This window comes from Strix uralensis, chromosome 3 (genome assembly GCF_047716275.1).
Source record: "Strix uralensis isolate ZFMK-TIS-50842 chromosome 3, bStrUra1, whole genome shotgun sequence".
Lineage (NCBI taxonomy): Eukaryota > Metazoa > Chordata > Aves > Strigiformes > Strigidae > Strix > Strix uralensis.
The window spans coordinates 61,736,726-61,757,802 of NC_133974.1; the positions used below are offsets into that span (position 1 = coordinate 61,736,726).

The 21,077-nt window shown below is 37.1% G+C and overlaps 1 protein-coding gene across 4 annotated transcripts in view; it reads left to right on the top strand.

The window, feature by feature from the left end:
- LAMA2 (laminin subunit alpha 2) overlaps positions 1 to 21,077 on the top strand; it is a 391,575-nt gene that overhangs the window by 148,340 nt on the left and 222,158 nt on the right. For all 4 annotated transcript variants that reach the window (XM_074862478.1, XM_074862479.1, XM_074862480.1 and 1 more), the window contains exons 5-10: positions 2,042 to 2,221; positions 4,374 to 4,463; positions 6,710 to 6,827; positions 7,811 to 7,989; positions 9,429 to 9,528; positions 18,020 to 18,180. In XM_074862478.1, coding sequence (XP_074718579.1) covers positions 2,042 to 2,221; positions 4,374 to 4,463; positions 6,710 to 6,827; positions 7,811 to 7,989; positions 9,429 to 9,528; positions 18,020 to 18,180 — 828 coding nt within the window. The remainder of the gene's footprint in view (positions 1 to 2,041; positions 2,222 to 4,373; positions 4,464 to 6,709; positions 6,828 to 7,810; positions 7,990 to 9,428; positions 9,529 to 18,019; positions 18,181 to 21,077) is intronic.

Sequence of the window (21,077 nt, forward strand, 5' to 3'; positions counted from 1 at the left end):
AAATCCTCCTTCTTTTGGAAAGATCTTATCAATTTCCACTGGACCTATTGCCACCATCCCCAGGCTTCTTTTGAAGTTTACTCTCCACACATGTTCCCCTCTCTCTTTTCAGCAGGGACTTGAACAGTTTGCTCTCTGTGGTCATGTGTTTTTGTCCTGCTTGTAGCCAGATGTTTCTCATTCAGGAGTTCCTCCTTTCTTCCTCTGGGGTTTTTATTTTAATCTTTTGTTTGTACCCTGTCTTTTTCATAGCATTTTATTCTGTTCATTTCCAGCCAACCATCTCCTTTAATTTGACTTGTAGTCAGGAGCGAAATTGAGTCAGAGCTTGAAGTGAGAGTGCTGTTATGATCTCAGGAGGAGGTAGCAATATCACCTGTTCCCGGAGATAACATGGCAGAAGCCTAGAGGTGCTGATTCATACTCAGGCAATATATGACTGATAGTTGCTCCTGGCAGAGTGGCTCCCAGTGATTTTGTGTACCTGTGGATACAGTGGAGCAGGATGCTGGATGTGATGAGGTTTAGGGTTTCCCTGGTGGTAGTGAAAATAAATAAGTTAATAGTATCACATAGCCAGTGCAAGACAGCAGTTGTTCAATAAACCTTCTATCCAACACTAAAAAACTCCAGGAAAGGAAGATCTGCTGATTTGCTGGGAGCAGTAGATTTGCGGTCTCTTTCCTTGGTGTGAGGCAGCCACTGCTGAGTGAGTGCCAGCTGGCATTCCGAGTCCAGCTGTTTGTTTGACTAAAACAGTGGTAATACAATCATGTTCAATGATAGAAAATGGCTGTGTGGTCTGACCTCTCACTCAGACCACTGAGGTAAGGTGCACAACAAGTTTTTTGCAAAGAATAAATAATTCTCTTATTCATTCTAATGTTCTGCATGTTTGGCTCAGCATCCGAACATTCTTTCAGTGTACCAGCCTGTAATAAAAATTCCCCAATTAAAATTTAACACTTCAGAATACAGGAAAATTAATGGTTTCTTTTCTCCCTCCCCCTAGGTGCTCATTAACAATGTTTTGCTATACCTGACATTCTTCTTCTTGAAGGCCTTTTCCAAGAACAATTCTGTAGCAGCCCATCTGTTTTATTTTGTTGATTCACAGCTAATGTATGCCATGATCAGCTGAAAAGACAGGAGGGAAAGAAGATTGCTTATTTTTCTTGCATTGCCCTTGATGCTGCAATTGGGGTCAGAGAGTCTCTTCATAAGAGCCACAGAGCACACTTACCTAGAAGATTTCTAGACTTAGGATAGGGCAGGCAGAGAAAGGGGGGGCAATCTTTATAGAAACCACAGTGTAAGCGGAGATTGGTAGTGTCTTTGGAAAAACAAATGCTGAACAGGGTTCTCAGAAGTAATAAAGACTTTCCTTAGGGACCACGTGAAAACAGTTTCAACCCAGAAAATTGCTTCAACTTGCTGAGAATAAGATTCAAAGGAAATGATGTATTGTGTAAAGAGACAGTGGGAAAGGGGAGATACTTATGAATGCTTCTTTTGTCTCATCTAGCTGTTGTAGTTTTCAGTATTTCAAAAGTTATCTTATCCTGGCTTTAGAAAACACCTAGTTCAATAGTCTTTTGATGATGAACGCTCTAAGAGATGCAAATTGAACCCTCTTGAATTCTGAGTCCCATTCCAAATATCCATTCCTTTAATGCAAAATTTTGAGCCCTTTCATTGTTCAATAACTTGAAAATACCTTTTTTAGACTAGAGAAGGTGAAATTAGTTGTCTTCAGCATGGACACTATCGTAGGGTCTTGGTATATGTATGCGGTTTGTACTACAGTCTTTCTGTAGCTGATGACTTGCCTTTGCTCAAAACGTTTTTGCTGTAAAGCCTCTCCAGAACTGGGATCTGTGGGTACATGCAATATTTTTTGGGGAAATCTGCTTTCTAAAGAAAGAAGGTGTTTTACATTTACAAAGGCATTCACACAGTGCCTGTAATGATATTTGTTGGCATATTCATGGCAGTGTTGCTGTCATCTAATTTCTTATTGCTTGAACAATTCACTCTTCAGATTCACACTTCTTTAATTAATGGACGGCCTAGTGCTGATGATCCTTCCCACGTATTACTAGAATTCACATCTGCTCGCTTTATTCGCCTAAGATTTCAGAGGATACGGACACTAAATGCTGATTTAATGATGTTCGCACACAAGGATCCAAACGAAATTGATCCCATTGTTACAAGGAGGGTAAGTTTTGGCAAGACAGTAGAAATGCATGTGTAGAAGTTCTCTTACACTTGTAAATGCTGTACCTGTCTTTGCCATAGGAAATTTTGGGAGAGGATGAATACGTGTCGTTATCTGTCAACATCCTGGTGTTAGAGAATACCCTCTTCACAGTATTTTGCTATCTTCTCTATAGCAGAAGTAACAGTTTTACCTTTTCTTCTTACTGGTGTTATACATAACATGCTTTTTAACATAAGCACACCACTCCTTTGGCTGCAAACATTTGGATGCAGGTAATTGGCAAGTGGTTGCTGTTCGATAATGTCATCTTGCCTCTTCTGCTGCTCAGTCCTTTGCTACCTTTAACATTCCTTGAACACTTCTTACTTTGAGTAGAATTTTTACTAGTGGTACCATAAGTAATAGTGGGGCCTGAATGCAACACTTTTAGTATTATTATATGATTGTTACTAACAGTAAAACTTTTACATTGTGCTTTATCTTAAAAGAATGGATGCAGTACTCAAACTCATACCATACCCTGGTCTTCTTCACTGTTCCTTTTGTGTGCACACCCCTATCTCTTCTTTCTTCAATCTGTACTTTTTTCCCATGCCACATCTCCCTGTTTTCCTGTTGCTCAGATGTTGTGTGTTACTCTATTTTTCCTCTGAATTTTCTTCTAAGCATTCTTAAAAGCTGTTTTGGGGTATGTATACCTTTGCACATTATTCTTTCTGTTCACTTCCTCCTTCTGTTGGTCACCTTATCTTTCTTTTAGAAAGTTTAGGGTATCACTGTAGTAAGTCCTTTTATGAAGGGGGAGTATTATTCTTGGCTTTAGTTAATACCATTTATCAATGGTGGAGAACTGCAAAGAAAATTTTCTTCTACTCTTCCTCATTTCTGGTTTCCATTTCTTCCTCTAAATACATGGAGTGCTGGCTATTTCTGAAATTTTGGAATGTGCCATTGTTCTGTATTACAAACCCAGAAACCCTTCATATCGAGTGCAGTTATTGCAGCCTCGCGAATCATGGAAACTGTGTTTACGTAAGAGTGCACATTTAATAATCTAATCTAAGTGAACAGAAACACAAAATTGAATTCACACTTTAAAAATCACTGTATACTCATGAAAACCTAGTGCAGGACGATCCACAGATTTCTCAAACCAGCGAAGAAGAATAACTTCTGTATGGCATCTCTCCATGAAAGGAATGAGGAGCAACTGAAACTTACCACCCTTGTGTGGCTTTCCCTATAGAAGACATTAGACAAGCCACTATTCCAGAAAACAGAAAACAAAGGATAGCCACAAATGATACATTTTCTGTGTGGTAGAAGGCTAACTGTGAGTTATATGAGTTCGCAGTTTTTTTGATGTATTCATTAATGACCTGAATAAGAGGTTAAACACAGAAACAGCAAAACTTGCAAATAGCATATGTTTGTCTTGATTAGCTAATTGTTAGGATATTACAGAACCCTTGCCAAAACAGATGAAAGTGGACAAATAGCATGTGAGATTCACTTTTCACAGATGTCATAATACATGATTGTAAATATCTTTCCATCCTTCTTTCTGGGTAGGGCTACTAATCCCCACCAATAAAAAGTAGAAATGGTCAAATGTCAGAGCAACAGGTCAAAAGTTATTTAAATCTCAGTAATGAAAACGGTGGAATAATCATTCAAAAGGTCAATCGTGGAAAACAGTTTTCCTTTCCACAGTTCAGTGAATGCTCAAGATCCAGCTAAGGTGATCAAAGGTGTTAGTCCTTGTGGTGGCCTTTCTCTTCTCCCCATCTTTATGCCTTTTCCTTTTCATGTTTTCTGAAGGGAATAAATTCTATAGCATTTAACTTTTCCTTATCCAGTGTGAATATAGCGTTTTCCTATTCTTGTGTTTGGTGTATGCTGTGTATAAATTGACATGGCTCTTGTGACTTCAAACAATTGCAACTGTGCCAATTTATACCCTTTCTTTCACTAAGCCTGAATTTGTTGATGAAGGTGCAGCTTGGATTTCACTGTCTGCTATATTTGTAATAAAACAAAAAAGAAATAAAACAGGACCTGACAGTTTTGTCACAAGAAATGAATTCTGTAGTTTGGCACCTGCATTTTACAATCCACTTAGCAATTCAATTTCTGTTTTGTCTTACAGTATTACTATTCTATAAAAGATATCTCTGTTGGAGGCATGTGTATCTGTTCAGGCCATGCGAAAGCTTGTCCACTGGATCCAGCGACCAATGTAGGTATTTTTCTTTTTTTTTTTATGTGCCTTATTCATAGGGTGGAACATGAGAAAACGATCTTGATATTCCTCAGACTTCTCTGAATTTGTGTCTGTTCTTCACCTAGAAGAACAGTCAGAAGCAGTGCCAGGATGAAACAGTGCTGGCAACCAGAATAATAAACATTCATACAATGTCAGTGGATGCTTTCTCTGAAATGAAAGAATAGTTTAAGATAATTCAGTCCATATTGAAGTTTCCTAGGAACAACAGAAATTAGGGTTATGTTATGTAGCTGTAGAGATGACTACTAACAGTCAGTCTTTCTTTTCCTTGTTGATATTAATCAAGGTGTTTCCTAAATGACTGTCAAGTATTTAATCGATACTTGCAAACAAATGATGGCTCTAGAATGGTGCATTTACTATGCAGAAAATTTAATTGAGTGATCAGTCAAGCTAGTCTAGAAAATCATGAGCTGTTTATAATGTCTTCCAATTTGTAGCTTTCTTTTTGCGCCATTATTAAACACATAACTAATATAATTGAAATATAGAAATACAATTTGTTACTGATGGTCCAAATCTATGCACACATTTTCACTAATACAGAATTTCCAATCTACTAGTATTACTAACGTGCCACAATGTGGGATGTCTTCATATACTGTTCACTTAAGTAGGAGCTTTGTAGGATTTAGCAGAAAACCTTGTTTGTGTATGACATTAAGCCATTGTGTAGGAACTGATTAAAAAGAAACAAACTGGAAGAAATCTTACAGTGAATGCATTTACAGTTCAAAGCAGTTTCCATGGATCCTTGTAAAAATTTTACAAACTCCTTGGTTTAATCCTTCTGAGCCTTTTCTGTGATGATGTGTATAACAAGTGTTGAACTATTGTGTCAGATGGCCTTAGTTATCAAGCTGCAGCATTGTCTCAGTGCCATCTGTTAGAATTGGATCTGCATCAGAAAATAAGTGCTGTTATTGTGAATAATGCATACTTCAGTTCAGATAGTTTGGCTACTAGATAAAATAAAGGCATTTTGACAAGTGTAGTGTCTTGTTTTGCAGGATGACAAATATGTATTTGTTGTCTGACCAGTATAAAAAATAGCATAAGTGAAACAACTCATGCCATAAGAGATTTGGAGTATTTGGTTTAGCTCTCCAGGGATACTATTTAGCCGGAGCCATACCAGAATAGGTGGGCTTTGGCTTATAAACATCATGACTGCCATTATTAGTCATATCAATGAATCTTTCCCCTAGCATTACAAAGAATAAACTTGCTTGGATTTACTGCCTTGCTTTTCTGAAGCACTCCTTAATTTAACCTTGTTTTGCAAGATTTATGCTTTGTTCTGTGAGCCGTAGAATTTCTCCAGGTTAGCTTGCTGCTTTGACCTTCAGTGGCTTCACAAGGACCACAGAGAATCCCCTCCACTGAATAACTACTGGAAAGGCAATTTTTGCTCCTCATTTCTCCACACTACAGCTTCTTTTATCTTTTCCAAGCTGCTTCTGTGGCTCAGGGAGTTTAGGTGTTCCCTATAGCAACATTTTCATGCTCAGACTAAGCTGGGACTAAGGTGGTCTGCTGAGGAACTGGAAAGTGACTGACAGGGTGCTCCTGCTCTCATCTCTTAGTAGTTTAAAAACTGCTACTACCCCCCACATAGAATTAGTTATGCAATTAGAAGGTTACATGATGAGTTGACTCATCCAGTAAAAAAAAATGCTAAAATTAAAAGCCGACTTCCATTGGATCAGCCAACAGAATTGATTTCACTCTGCAGCTGCAGGATTGCTGCATCTAAGGGAAGGGTGGAGAATGGCTCACTCCTCCTAGTGTAAGCTAGCTACCAGATCAGTGTTCCTGGGACATGGAGCTGTATCTGAGGGTTACCAGCACTTTGTCTTATTTGCTGAATTAGGGAACTTTCAGTGTCCCATCCTCCTTTCTTCAGCCATTTGGAATTAGATTCTCCTACATTCTTAGATTCTCTGGACAACTATTTTCCTTTGCATTGTGGCTGTTTTCTTAAAACAGAGCTGTAGAAGTTAAACACACTCTTTTGTCTCTCACTTGGTGAATGCAGGATACATAAATGAATAAAAAGGAATAAACGGAGGAATTACAGAATATAGCCATTCTTAGAGTTAATGTTTTCATGATTTGAACTGGAATGCAGAATAAGTACACGGACAGATTCTTCAAATCATCATATTGTGTAAATATTTGTTTTTCTTTTAAAATAGAAATCCGTCTGTCAGTGTGAGCACAACACATGCGGAGAAACATGTGATCAGTGTTGTCCTGGTTTCAATCAAAAACCTTGGCATGCTGGCACTTTCCTGCTTAAGCATGAATGTGAACGTAAGTTGAAAGCGGTACAGAAGAGACGGTTTGTTGCAACTGCTGGTGAAAACTGAAATCAGATCCTACATGATTTTGCAATTAATTTTATTTTATTAATTGTATTAATTTTATTTCTAACCAGATTTGTTTGTGAATGAATTGTTTTCACTTACTTAGACTGGCTCAAAACAGTTAACGGAACAATTACATGGTTTTATTGTACTCAGAATATTTTAGTGTGAAGTGCTGATATTGGTGGAATACTGCATAAAAAAAATTATTTCATTCATTTAATTTTTATAATTGTGGTTTTTGTTTTGATAAAATAACAGGACTGTATTCTGATAAGTAAAAAATATTTTTTACAGATTTTTCATTATATTAAACTTTAATGGTATGATTTTTGTATAAATGACACTTTTGTATATTATAATATTCAGCCTTGCCGAAAAAAAATATTTTTTACATGATCAAAATTCGAGTTTCTGATTTTTTTAATGGAAAAGTCAATGCATCTAGTTTTCCAACATGAAATGAAAATGTACCTTGAAATAATCACATTCCTGCAGTGTGGGAATTCCATTTTTAGATTTACTGTAGTAAGGATAGTTATAAGTGAACTTTAGCATCTTACTTCCAAAGGTGACATACCACTTATATTTCTGAATATAATAAAATCTAGTGCCCCATTACATGTAACTATTTACTTGATTGTAGGATTGCAGCTATAGTTTTACCATGAGTGGTTAAAAATAAATAAAAGAAAACAGATATCCCCATATTAGAAAAAAATACAGTATAGAGAATTCCAGGCTGCATTTGTGGTAGGACCATATTACTTTTCAATGTAGTAGTAAATTAGTAGTAAATTCATGCTTGGATGTGCTATCGGTTACAACGTACACAGCACCAATGATAAAATGTTGAACAACTCTTTTTAATACCTTAGCATGGCATCTCCATCTGAAAAGTGTTCACTAAAACAGTTCCTTCTCTTTTAGCATGCAACTGCCACGGGAAGACTGAGAACTGTTACTATGACCAGGATGTTGCGGACAGAAATCAGAGTTTGAATGTCCATGGAGAATACATTGGGGGCGGAGTGTGTGTGAATTGTACAAGCCACACTGGTGGCATAAACTGCGAGACCTGTGTCGATGGTTACTTCAGACCTAAAGGGGTAAATGCATGTACCTGTTGTCACTACACTGTAAAGCTCAGTGGTCAAACCATCGCTTCAGCATGGGGAGTTAAGTTATTAAAAAGAATGACATGGTTTGGACTGCCATTTTATGAAGGTTGACTTCTAATTCTGACAGTGTAGCAGTTGCTTTTCACAGACAGAAATCTATAAAGTTAACACTCACAGAAATAGGAAAGTGAGTTGTGTTGATATGAAGGAATGAACTTCAGGTCAAGGCCTCCAGCTTGTATTTCAATTTAATTTAAAGGAGGATGTGGTCCTGTAAACAGAATTTTTGCCTCAGTAATGAATTTCAATATTTGTTATCAAAGATCAAAGAAATATTGCTATATTTGATATTGGAGAAAGGTAGTATGTAATTTCTATTTTTTAAATGTAACGTAGAATTAATAACCACTGAAATTCTATAGTGTCTCATGAATGCCTTTCATTTTCACTGCAGCTGGAATTGTTTTTTGTGTTTCATCATATAAGACTCTTTTTTCATCTAAGTTGAAGCTGTCAGAAGATTAATCTTCTATTAGGTTGTATTGCAAATATGGGCTGTGCCTGTGCTTTAGACAGCTACACTATTAGTGTATAAGTGTGTGCTTAAATTCCTGATATTTTGTCTGTATAATTTCAGTTGGGTAAATCATGGCCTTTAGTCTGATTGGTTTCCAATCCTCAAGCACAGAAAACATCAGTAAATAACAATAATTACATTGTCCCTTGATACACTGGTTTTAGCCTTAGAGCTTGAGAAAAGGAGTACTGATTTCTTCAACAGCAGGGTGCTTGATTTTTGTCTCTGAATCAGGTTAGCATCCAACTAATGGGGATATTATATATATGTGTGTGTGTATAGTGTATCTACAGTATGTGTATATACCTAGTTCATGGAGAATTTCTATTTTATATTCACAGTATGATATTAGACTAAGGTTTAAGTTTGGTTGAGGTAACTCTTTCAAGAACAAAAGGAAATTGTTGCATTGTCTAGCATTCACTTTTCTTCACTTACCCTTTTTTTTTTTAATTACTGACTAACTAACTTTAGTTTTTTGAATCATGTTGGCCAGAACAGGTCAACAACTGGACTATTTGTCAATATTACTTTAGGTAGTGAATGCTTAAAATCTACCTCATTACATTTATTGATTTTAATTATACAAGCATCTGTTATTATCTCTACACCTGTTTTTTCAGTTGAAAACATATTTATATCTATCTAAATCACTTACATGTTTCTAAATAAAAATCCAAAATGAAACTTTAATGCCTAAGCTGCATGGGCTAAGTTTGGCAACCATCTCATTTTTTTAAAGTGCAAGCTACCTACACAGAAGTCGTTCTCTCCTACTTTTTTAAAGAAGTAAATAAAAGCTTCCACTTATTAAAGGTAAGATTTTGTTTTGAAATCTTTGTTTTTATAGGTATTGCCAGATAGCCCAGATCCATGCCAGCCATGTTCCTGTGATCCAAATGGGTCTTTACATGATACCTGTGTCAAAGATGAGAAACATGCAGAAGGAGGTAAGATCCTTAAAAGATAGTGATGTTAAAGCTTAAGTACAGCAATGGTCGAAGAAAAGCTGAGACACATTTCTGATATCTTTTTTTAAAAAAATCACTTTTTTAAAAAAGTTTACTCATGCAAACAATAATCTATCTACATTCTCATGATACTTCTCTTTGGAAACTCAGATTTTATCTTCCCAAATTTTTTTGAGGCATCTTTCAGATTCATGGCTTGCAAACTTGGGTACATTTGGAAGAGCGTTCCCTATGGAATATATTGGAGAATTCTGGCTTTAAAGAGCTTTCTTCTTTTACAGCGGAGATTAGAACTAGTATAACCAGAATGTTTTAATATCTTTTCTCTCTAAGCATATTTTCATTTGAAACCTAGAAAAAAATCTGTTTGAAAGGTGTCATATTTATGTGCCATCTATATTATTAATGTAGGATTTCAAGTTGTTCACCATAGCCCTGTAAAAGCTATCTTCATATAGAGAATAAACTGCTTCTTTGTGCTTTGGAAACAATGGATTGCCATATTTTTCTGGTTCTTTTGTTGACAAACTTCTGAAAATACTGTGGGAAGAAAACAACAAAACTCAAGGTCAGTGCTTAAGAGATGTTTTAATTGGATTAATTACAATCTATTGACAAAAGATGTTGTAGCAATCTTTTTTGAAATAGAGATCAATGGAACATAAAAGCAGCATAGCAGAGATGCAAGTACAGGGCCCAGAGATGTAAAATCTACTGTAACAACCATGTACTGGTTACATCAGTTCAATAAAAGGATACTGATTACTGTCAGAGTTGGTATATATGGTGGGTCGACCTTGGCTGGCTGCAACTACCCACCCAGATGCCCTCTCACTGCCCTTCTCAGCAGGACGGGGGAGAAAATAAGATGAAGCAGCTCACGGGTCAAGGTAAAGACCCGGAGATTGCTTACTAATTACTGTCATGGGCAAAACAGACTTGACTTGGAGAAGATTAATTTAACTTATTGAAAATTTAAGTAGACTCTGATAGTGATAAACAGAGACAAAAATTTCCACCTTCTCCCCCACTTCCTTTTTTTTTTTTCCCCGCAGGCTCAACCTCACTCCCAACTCCTCTACCTCCTCCCACCCTACCACAAGTGGTGCGGGGGAATGGGGAATGTGGGTTGTGATTGTAATGCTTGCTTTCTGATGGCTCTCTCTTCCCTGGCTCAAGCATGGGTCTTTCCCATGAGCTACCATTTTTTAAGGGAAAAATCTGCTCCACCATGGTTTTCTTTCAGGAAACACCCAGCTGTTCCTTCATGATGTCCTCCATGGTGTGCAGCGTGGATATCTGCTGCACCACGGTCTCCTCCAGGGTCTAGAGGGGAATCTCTGCTCTGGCGCATGGAGCACCTCCTCCCCCTCCTTCTCCTCTGGCCTCCTCTGACCCATCTTGGCTGCAGGGCTCAGCCGTGCCCTGCAGTGGGTCCATCAGAGCCGACTGGAACTGTCTGTGTCCAGCATGGGGCAGCCCCGACCACTCTGCACAGAGGCCACCCTGCAGCTCCCCCACTGCCAGTGCCTGGGCGTGGACAGCTGGTACAGTACATCACAGGGATTGATAAGGAGAGACAGTAGAAGCAGAAAAGAAGATGAATCCCAAAGCTGGAAAAAATACAGCAAGACTGTGCGATGCCTGTACCAAACCTGTGGGTGAGAGTGTACAGGTTACCAGTGACAGACTTCATGCAACAAAGAAACCTCTCATACTATTAAACAGGGCAACTTTTATTCAGACATTTGCCACTACTGACATTCAGTGTTTTTGTAAAATACTGAGACTATGATTTTGAGATGGAAGAATGATTAATTCAAAGAAATGCAATACCTCACTTGCGTGTTAAGCAGCTGCTCGGTCTCTCGGTTCCTATCTGTTACTGCTGCGGTCTTTTCACACCTTCCATGCTGGCCGCTGGTGTGGGTCATTCTCTAGGGGCCTGGCAGCTGAAAGGCAGTTAATAGGCTGTCAGCTCTTCTCTCATGGGAAGAGGGAAGCAAAAAGATAAAAACATTTTTCTATCTTGTTTGGTTGTCAGTAATAGTGTCATTAGGAACTCTCATAATGTCTTATTCTTGCCTCTGAGCATTCAACAGATCTAAACCATATCATAGTTGCTTTCTAAATCTGCTTACGCTTTCTGAATCTGACTGGGTGGTACTGTGCTTTAACACCTTGCTTCCTGTATCTCCTCCTATCTTTTTAATCCTCTGATTTTCTTTCTGCTAAATTCTTCTCTTTCTTCTTATCTGGACATCTCTAGGAAGAGAATAAAGCTCCTGTTTGGACCCTTCCTTTCCTTTCTTGCTTTTTCTCTGCTGTCTCCATCCATTTAATCTAAAGATTGTTAACTGTGTCTTTCCAATAAATCAAGAAAAGTGTCATGCCACCATCTTGAAGATAACGTCCAAAATTGAATTGTCCCTCTCTGTTTTGCCTCCTTTTACTTTTATTGACAAGCAGTCCGTCCTGCTAATCTAGCCCCAGGTGATCAAATAAGTTTCATCTCAGCAGTTCCTCCAGTCCCAAGAACCAGAGAGTTCTTTTGTTCTCTTCACAAAATTAAAATTCTCAGAATTTTCTGTCTTGACTGTAACCAGCTTCTCCTGATCTTCCTGAAACTTAACTCATTCAGCTGCATGGCTAGAGGCCTTTTGCTTTTGAGCATATTAGAGTGTTCTTAATCTCTGTTGAATCTGCTGTTTGTAACACATGAAGTAATTTCTTTCCTTTATTGCTTTTTCAACCCATTGATGTCTCCTCTTTCCAACTTATTTACTGTAGAGGTTATTCTGTGTGTTTAAACTACTTCTTCTCATACATGACAAGCACCACAATTGTTATTTAGGTAACAGCCATCACATATGGAATTCCCTCCCCAAAGTAGTCCATGCATTTGTTCCTGAAACCAGTTGTCTGTGTCCTGCCCAGTCCTGGGAGTCCAGTGAGAAGTGGGCAGTTTGCACTGTCTAGACAGCGGCCAGAGGACAATTCTGATATTTATCATATTTTATTTACCTATTTTAAGACCCCAAGAACAAAAATAAGTCAGCTCTACACATAACTGGGCTTTGTAACCATTCTGCCTACAGTGGTCCTGTTCTTTGCTCCTTGTTTTGTTTATTTGCTTTTCTTTACTTCTTCTTGTACTAAATAAGGTTCCAACGTTAGGAAAACTGTTTACTTATTGCACATTATGTTTGAATATATTGTTTGGACCAGTGGGCCAGATTTTTTACTGTAACATCTTATTCAACAGAAAAGACACAATAATGCTAGTTGAAGGAAAAAGCCTTTTTAATATTTCTTTTAAGGAAGGATTTTTGTGGTAATGGAATAGGTTGTGTTAGAATCAAGAGCAGGTCTGGGTATAACTTTTAGCATAAAACTGTCCTGAAAGCAGATCACTTTTTATCTTTTTTCCCCTCAAATTTATGTTCAGTACCCTGATAAAATTCTTTTTACTGTACACTGCTCACCGACCCAACAGTTGGGTTTGAAGCACTGGGGAGCCTTCATAAAGGAAAGGCTGGAAAGCATGATCTGTCTGAAGGAATCTATCTATTCACCTATGAACCAGACTGAATACACACTGGATAGGTTGAAATACATCTCAGAGTTTGCTGGCTGGTTGTTTAAGGATAAATTGTTTGCTTGGTATAAGATGGGAATATGCTTGGTAATATGTGGTAAGCAAATGAGTCAGGAAGATTAAAAACATTAAACTAAAGTGGAAATATGATAATAAGGGAAATCACTGGGGATATAAAGTCACCGTGAACATTTCTCAAGGAAAATAAAGCTGGAGGGTGTACATTCTCTGTGTGCAAGAATTAAAATGGAAAACTGTAGCAAATACCATATTAACTGGTACATTGATGAAGTGCAGCAGGAGGATTTAGATGACTGCATCCTGTAGTTGTCATCTGGTTTTGGTAGACAGTAGAAGGGCATGCTGGAGTCACTTTATAATTGACCAGGCATTGTTTCAGGAGAAAAAGAAGTATTTTTATATATTAAGCATGTATAATATCCATTTTGATCAGCCCAGTATAACTACGTTCTCACATGCTTCACTCGGCATTCAGAAACGAAATACTATTATTCTGACTTGTATAGTATATTTTTGGGTTTGAATCTTCAAAAATGCTTTTCAAATGTTCTTTCATAGCAATGCTATATGGTATGTTCATGAGCAATATAGAAAAGGTAGAGACAGATTCTTATAGTAAATAGTATGTTTGCAAACTGTGGTATTGATAAAATAAACTGATCAAAATGTCTCTAGGTTTCTAACTGAAATGCATTAATTTTAAACTGAACTTGTCCACCTATGTCCAACCTATCTTAATAGTAGGTAAACTTGACCATTGCTGATACCGTGGTCACTTGCAATTGTCCATACAGAAGTAAAGGTGGAACCTACACATTCAGAACTACTCTGTACTCCAGTTAATAGTCTTTCTTAGTGAATCAGTACTCTTGTTTCAAGCTGCAGTGGCTAGTTTTTTACAAATAGTCATTTTACTTGGGTTTTAAGCACCTGCGAGAGGTGTGAGGTTTGGAAACTGCATGATAGTATGCAGTGAAGTTTTTTCCCTATTGCCTCTTTATGTAGAATATAAATGACAGATGTTTATTTTTGCTGAAAAACTTTCTCTGACATCTTAGGATAAATGAGGTCCAGACATCTCAATCTTTATTCGGGCTTCATAGTACTTTGCTCAGCAAGCAGTCCCACTGACTTCCACTGAGCTCATTTTTGGAATTTATACACTGTTGAACAGGATTGAAAATATCAGAGACCAGTCCTGGGATTGCAGGCTTTTTCAAGGGTCTGGTGCATGCTTTTGCTGCATTTCTTTTTGAATTTTGAAAGACTGGTGGACTGGGAGAAAACTGACTAATAAAACTCATATTTCAGGATGACTCATCCTCTAGGATGTGCTTTAAAAACCTCTGTACACTCAAAGATAGGACAGAAATTGGTAATATTCAGGTAGAAAACAGGGAATAACAGCTTCAACAAATAAAGCCACATTCAAGCAAGGCCTATGAAGTAATAGACCAAAAGCAAAAGAAGATGTGCTTCTGCTGAAATGTTAGTTCATTGCAACAACAACAAAAGACAGACCTGAAACATCTGCCCTAAATTGAAATGTAATTACGCTGTTGACATAATATGCACTACATATGCACTACAGAAGTCTGGTCAAAGATAACCAGTGGGGACACTGACAGGAATTTACATACTATGTAATACAGTGACAGCCTAGATCTTGCAAGTGCTGTAAATGAAAGAAGGCATTGAGCCAAATAAAATATACAGACGAACTGTATCAACAAGCATAAGAGCTGGAAGAATATATGACAGTTAGTAGTCTCTACACCTTGCTCTCTCTGTTGTGAAGTGTGAGGTCTCTTGATAGATGGTAGACTGAAGGTTATCCACTACTGTGTATATACCGCATAAAAAGGGGTATTGCTGGGCTGGTGACAGTGGAGTTTCCAATCCTGGTGTCTCTTCCTTAACTTCAGAGAAAGGGAAGAGCAGGATAAGGGAAGGTTCTTGACAGGAAACTAAAAAAACGAACTGACTGGGCAGTGGAGAAGAGACCATAGATTTAAATGAGTATTTGGGAGTTGTTCCATGCTGAGACATTTAATTAAATTTGAGTTTGCTGAGACATAACTCATGAACCTAAGAATGACTTCTTGAAACTTTCAAATAAGACCAGCTCAGTTCTGAAGAGTTAGACTGGCCCGTGTATTTTCCTGCTGAACCCAAGGTATTTTCATCTGGAAGGAACAGAAGTTTCTCTCATAAGACAAGATTGTCCAGGTAGGATGCATTGACTAGATTACAAAAGAGCGTGAGGCCTGCTGTGCTATGGGGCCTTGCCAGTGGCTAGCTGAGAGGAGGGTAACTCAGAAATTTGAGAATCAGCTGGGACACAGGCATCAAAACCTATGATGCACATGGTTTCGTGATAGTAAGTAACAGAGAAATTTCATGCACTGAAATTCTGTGTATAATTAAGACAGATCAAGAAGGTGACAGTCAATATGACGTGCTACAGGAGATCAAAGAGGCTGCAAGGTTAGAGAAGACAGATTGAATTTCATGTCTGTATAGATTAACAGATAATATAATTTAAAACTCCTGTAGGTGACTGCTTCTCCAAACAACTAGGGAAACCATAAAAAGAGAAGCACCTCTGGATTTATGCATGAGGAACTGGCTTAAAACTCTCCTCTTGAAGGACAGTCAAATTCAACATTCTTGTAGGAATGAGAATTAATCAAAACAAGAAAAACTTTAAAAAGAAAATCAAAATGAACAAGATTGCCAATGGCAAGTACAGGGTTTATAGACTGCATATTAGACATACAGGGAAGATGCATTTCTGTAGTTCAGAATGATTCAAGCACTGCAATTAATCTAGAAAAAAAATCTATTTAAACAATAAAAAAGAAGCTCCCTGAAAAAGCAGAAGTTATATCCAATTGAGAATAATAGAAAAGGACATAAATTGTGACAGATTCTGGAAAGTCATATTCTTAACACGTACATATATATTAAGGAATAATTTTCTAAATGCTTAAATGTTGCTAAGAAGTACTTCTTCAGATAAATCAGAATCACGAAGAGTGGTAGAGATTCAAATTCAGTAGGAGTTAAATATGATTAAGGTGTAATCAAGTTATAACTGGAGATCTCAAGAAAGCAAAGGACACAGCAGAAAAGCTAGATTAATTCATTTGTATCAGTGAATAGAAGAGCTCAGGGAATTTCCCATTTGGGAGTCTTTGTTCATGGGGACAAGTCAAAAGAACTGTCTCAAACAGAAGTGTCAGGTTTAGAGCAAGCTGATAAATGAAGAATAAAAATTCATCAGGCATATATTGTATTTCTCCATGGCTTCTGGATGTAGTTAAAAATGGAGTTGCTTGAAGCATTAAATATAGTTTATAATACTTTTAAAAACTTACATTAATATTACATAAATAGAAACTCTTTATCCAACTTGTAAAAGGCAGGCAGAGGGTTCCAGGAAACTAGAATCAGAAGGTCTGGTTTCTGTACCAAGCAAATCAGTAGAACTCCAGTAAATGATTTATACCATTTCTGAACTGACAGAAATGGGCAAAACTCAAGATTAGGTTTTTTGTAGAGGCCAATGTACCTTATGAATCTGTTTGAAGAATTCAATGAACTTGTGAACAAAGGCTTATTTGATTAATATTATATTTTGATTTTCAAAAAGTTTTGACAAGATCCTTCACCAAAGACCATGAAAGAAAGTGTAATAGAATAAGGAGGAAAGGTTCTTTCATGGATTAGTACTTGGTTAAAAGAATAAATGGACCATTTTGACAGTGATGATCAATATGAACTGTTGAAAATATTCATATTTAACCTGGAAAAGAGATGAGTAGGAAGGTGACAAAGTTAGCAAGTACAAAATCTTTCAGCATAGAAAAATGAAAGAACTGCAAATGTTCAGAAAGATCTCAAGATAGTCAGTGGCTGGGTAGTAAAATAACATGAATTTCTGTAGCGATTAAAGGAAAAGTAGAACACAGAGAAAAGTAGTTCTACTTGTACATTGATTACAGTGATTTCTGAATTAGGCACTACCAGTCGTGAAACAGCTCTTAGAATTATGGTGGACTGTGCCCTGATGTATCAGCTCAGTGCTGGCTCAGAGGTAGTCAAAAAGGTCAACAGAGCCTTAGGAAATATTACTGGTGTTTAAAAAACCAAAGTGAAAAAATCATCAAACCATTTATAGGTCCACACTATGCACTCCCTTCTCCTTAAATAATTTATTAGAATGGAGATTTTCAGCCATACAAAGCAGTTTCTGTGTAAAGAGATATTAAATAGGCTTAGGAGTTTTTGGTGTATGAAATAAAAATGTCTTGTGGGATATGGTGGAGACATATTGAAATCACAGATGACACGAAGGAAGTGAATAGGGAATTGGTTACTTGCTGGTTTCTATGATGAAAATTAGAGAGCAATAAATACAGGTTTAACACACATCAGTGTTTTCTTTCATACTACGCATGGCTAAATGTGGAACTTACTGCGAGGGAGCTTTATGGATTCTGAAAGTAAAAGCATATTCAAAGGCGATTAGGTGAATTAATGGAAGACAAGCTTTTCAGGGACTGTTTGATGCAAGGAAGTAAGGATGTTTCAGTTCAGAAGATCTCTAATATGCAGATTTCTGGAAGCTTAGAATTCAAATCACTGTATGCTTGCTCTATTCTTACATGCTTTATTCTAGCCTCTCAGACAGGATGCTGAGTTAAACAGACATATGGTCTGACCCACAGTAAACACCCTTATGTTACACATACCAAAGGTGTTGCTTTGAGCACTCTAACACACATATGTGATAATAATAATAATGATAAATCAAATATACCTCATGTTTTCTCCCTCTTCCCACAGATATGTTGCCTGGCTTCTGTCACTGCAAGACTGGCTATGCAGGAGAGAGCTGCAATAGATGTGCCTTGGGTTATATAGGGTATCCTGAGTGCCTGCCCTGCAACTGCTCAGTGAAAGGCAGTGTGAATGCTGACCCTTGCATAGGTCCCTGCATCTGCAAGGTATGGATGTCAAGTTCTTCTCAGCCATAGGAAGATACTAATGATATTGAAAGATTGCAGTTAATGGTTTTCTATTATACAATAGCGTTCCACTGTCCAGTCTAGCTGAGTTAATATCAATGTTAGGCACTTCTCATAAAACACTTGTTCTTGGTCCTGTCAAGTCTCTAGATTGTCTTGTGTTGTCTCAGTACTCACTGTAATTAGCATAGGTACCTAGGAGTCTGCTGCCAGTCATGCAAGTCCTTAGAGATCTGTAATGAAGGGATACTTAAGAAGCCTGTGAATCATTTGTTTCAAACTCACATCCTCATCTACTCAGAAACGATATGTTTAAATTATTGTGGGCTCTAAAACTAACCTGTAATATGAGTTCAGAAGAGAAAATGCATTGAACTGATGATGTATTAAAACAAACAACAAAGTTGCCTTTTAGGAGTTGTTATTAGGGATATAATCCTCTTTTCTTGCTAAATTCCAAACTGAGAGCATTCTTTCCTGCCTTGGAATGGTTGTTTAGAAATCTCTAACATGTTTAAAAAAATAATAATCTACCCTTTCTGTAGGATGAATTTCTTAATTTCTAGGAAGAAAATTTAAGAATGATTTTCCCTGTGTGCCTTCATGTACCTCCAGAAAATTATATATAGATATTATATTGAAATAAAAAACTTCTAAAAACACATGCATCCACTTCTTATAAAATACCTGTTTACCTGAAATGCTTTAGAAATGGTGGTGCTCTGTAAGTCACAGTTTAGTAAGTGAGAATGAATAGGCCCAAAGGACAATTTACTGTACTGTGGGTCAATTTTTCTGTGTTGTACTTGTGGGAGTTTCCTTCCAGCATTTAATTAAAAGAATTACTCACCAATGTGAATTTAAAAATACTTACATTATGTCCTTAAATACAAGATTGTACAAAAATACTTCAATCTATCAGCTCATGCTTCATGCACACATAAAGCTCTGGTGTGACAGCTGAATAGCACTGAAATCTACTCAGAGAATTAACCTTATCCTCACTTTATGTAACGGTCACATGCTTTCTGTCAGAAATAAAATCTATCCATATCACAGTTCTAATTCCTTAGCTATCAAGTCTAGAAGATCAGAAAAGGGGTGCTTTTGCTATATTCTGACTTGAAAGGGAGCTTTGATGAAGGTGTCATATGCCAAACACAAGATAACTGCTGAATGATTGATTATTATGACATTATTTGTGTAATGCCAAACTGACCTGTTGGTACAATGAGACCAAAATGGACAAATACAGAATAGAGATAACTGTTCATATCCCAGAGAGTCCACACTATATACACCTTTTCCTCACTGTTCATCCTTTGTTTCCTTTCTGCTCCTCTAATCCCTTTTTAAGTGCTTGTGGGAGAATAATGATACCCTTTGCAGATAGTTGAGATACACATACATACACATTTATTTTCGCTACCAATCTTCAAATTCAAATCAAAGTAGATTATGGTCAAAGGGACACTGAAATCATCAGATTAGTTATGCTCCATATGAAGAATAAAGTGGGATGTCTGGACAAGTTAATAGCAGGTCTTAGGCAAAATGCTTCCCTTCTTTTAATCACATCTTTCAATTACATATGATGAGCTTTAAATGTACTAAAGATAGTTTTCTTGTAAAGGAAATTGACTGCTGAAAAACAGTTCTAACTGTAAGCAGGAAAATGCAACAAAGTGAGCATTAGATTGTTATCTTTACCACATTAGCCAGAGTAAACTAAAGTACAGAAAGGTGAGGGACAAGTGTAAATGCGTGTTTTATCACTAATTATCTCAGAGAGCTTTCTGAAGGTGTATGGTCAAAGTCTTATTTTTGCATAATTTAAAACTGGACTAACACAGTATTCAGAAATAAATGAATCTGTAGAAAATTGCTTCACTGGCTGAAGGATAGGTTAGATCTTTCCAACTTGCAGTTTTACATATCTATTATCCACTGAATTTGCTGCCTACTCGATAGAATTATACAGGTTTTGCTCACTGATGACATGCTTGTGACTTCAGAATAGGACAACTTCTTGTTTAAACACATACTTTAACTTAGCAGCTCTTTTTTTTTTTTTTATTTTACCCTTTCCACTCCACACACACTAAGCACGTCAGCAAGGTCTCAAACTTTTGGGAGCAGGGTTCATAAGTCTAGTTAGTAGAATTTTGTGTGAGGGCATTTGAATGCCTGTGAGTTCCCAATTGTTATTTTTCATATGAAGCATGAGTAGCTGGGTGATTTCAGCATACCTATGGCAATAATATGCATTGATTAATCCTGAGATTGCTGGTGGAAATGTAAAACTACCGTTCTTTAAATTAGTGAGATATTGAAGTTAACAGTGATTGACTGATAAGCTTTGAGTTGTATTAAAGAGATTTTTGGTTTATTGAACTGAATCTATATGATGTTGTTGAAGAGGAGCATAGATACAGCACAGCAATAGAGAGAGAGCAAAGATATTTTGCTGCACATGTTGTTACTGTATAATTAATAATGAAAACCTATTTACATTTTCATTTTATCTCCTTTACCTGTCCTTACATTTTCCCCCTCATTGTCCATATTTTCTTTTAATCCATGTGTGCTATCCTTTCTCCCTATACCTCCACATGCTTTGCCCTGCTTTTTCCATCTTTGCTAGATCTTCATCAGGAGGCTATCAAATGGCTTTTGGTGAACTTACTTCAGAGCTGTGTATTTCAAGCAATCACAGACTACACAGCGTGGGCAGGCTTTTTATAATGTGTTCATTCTCTGTTGACGTGAAGCCAACAGTTTGGTCCTGTGTGCATACCATAAAGCACTGTCTCCAGGATTTAAGATACTGTATATAACACTTTTGAAAGGAAAGAATTTTCTGGGCTATCTTGCAA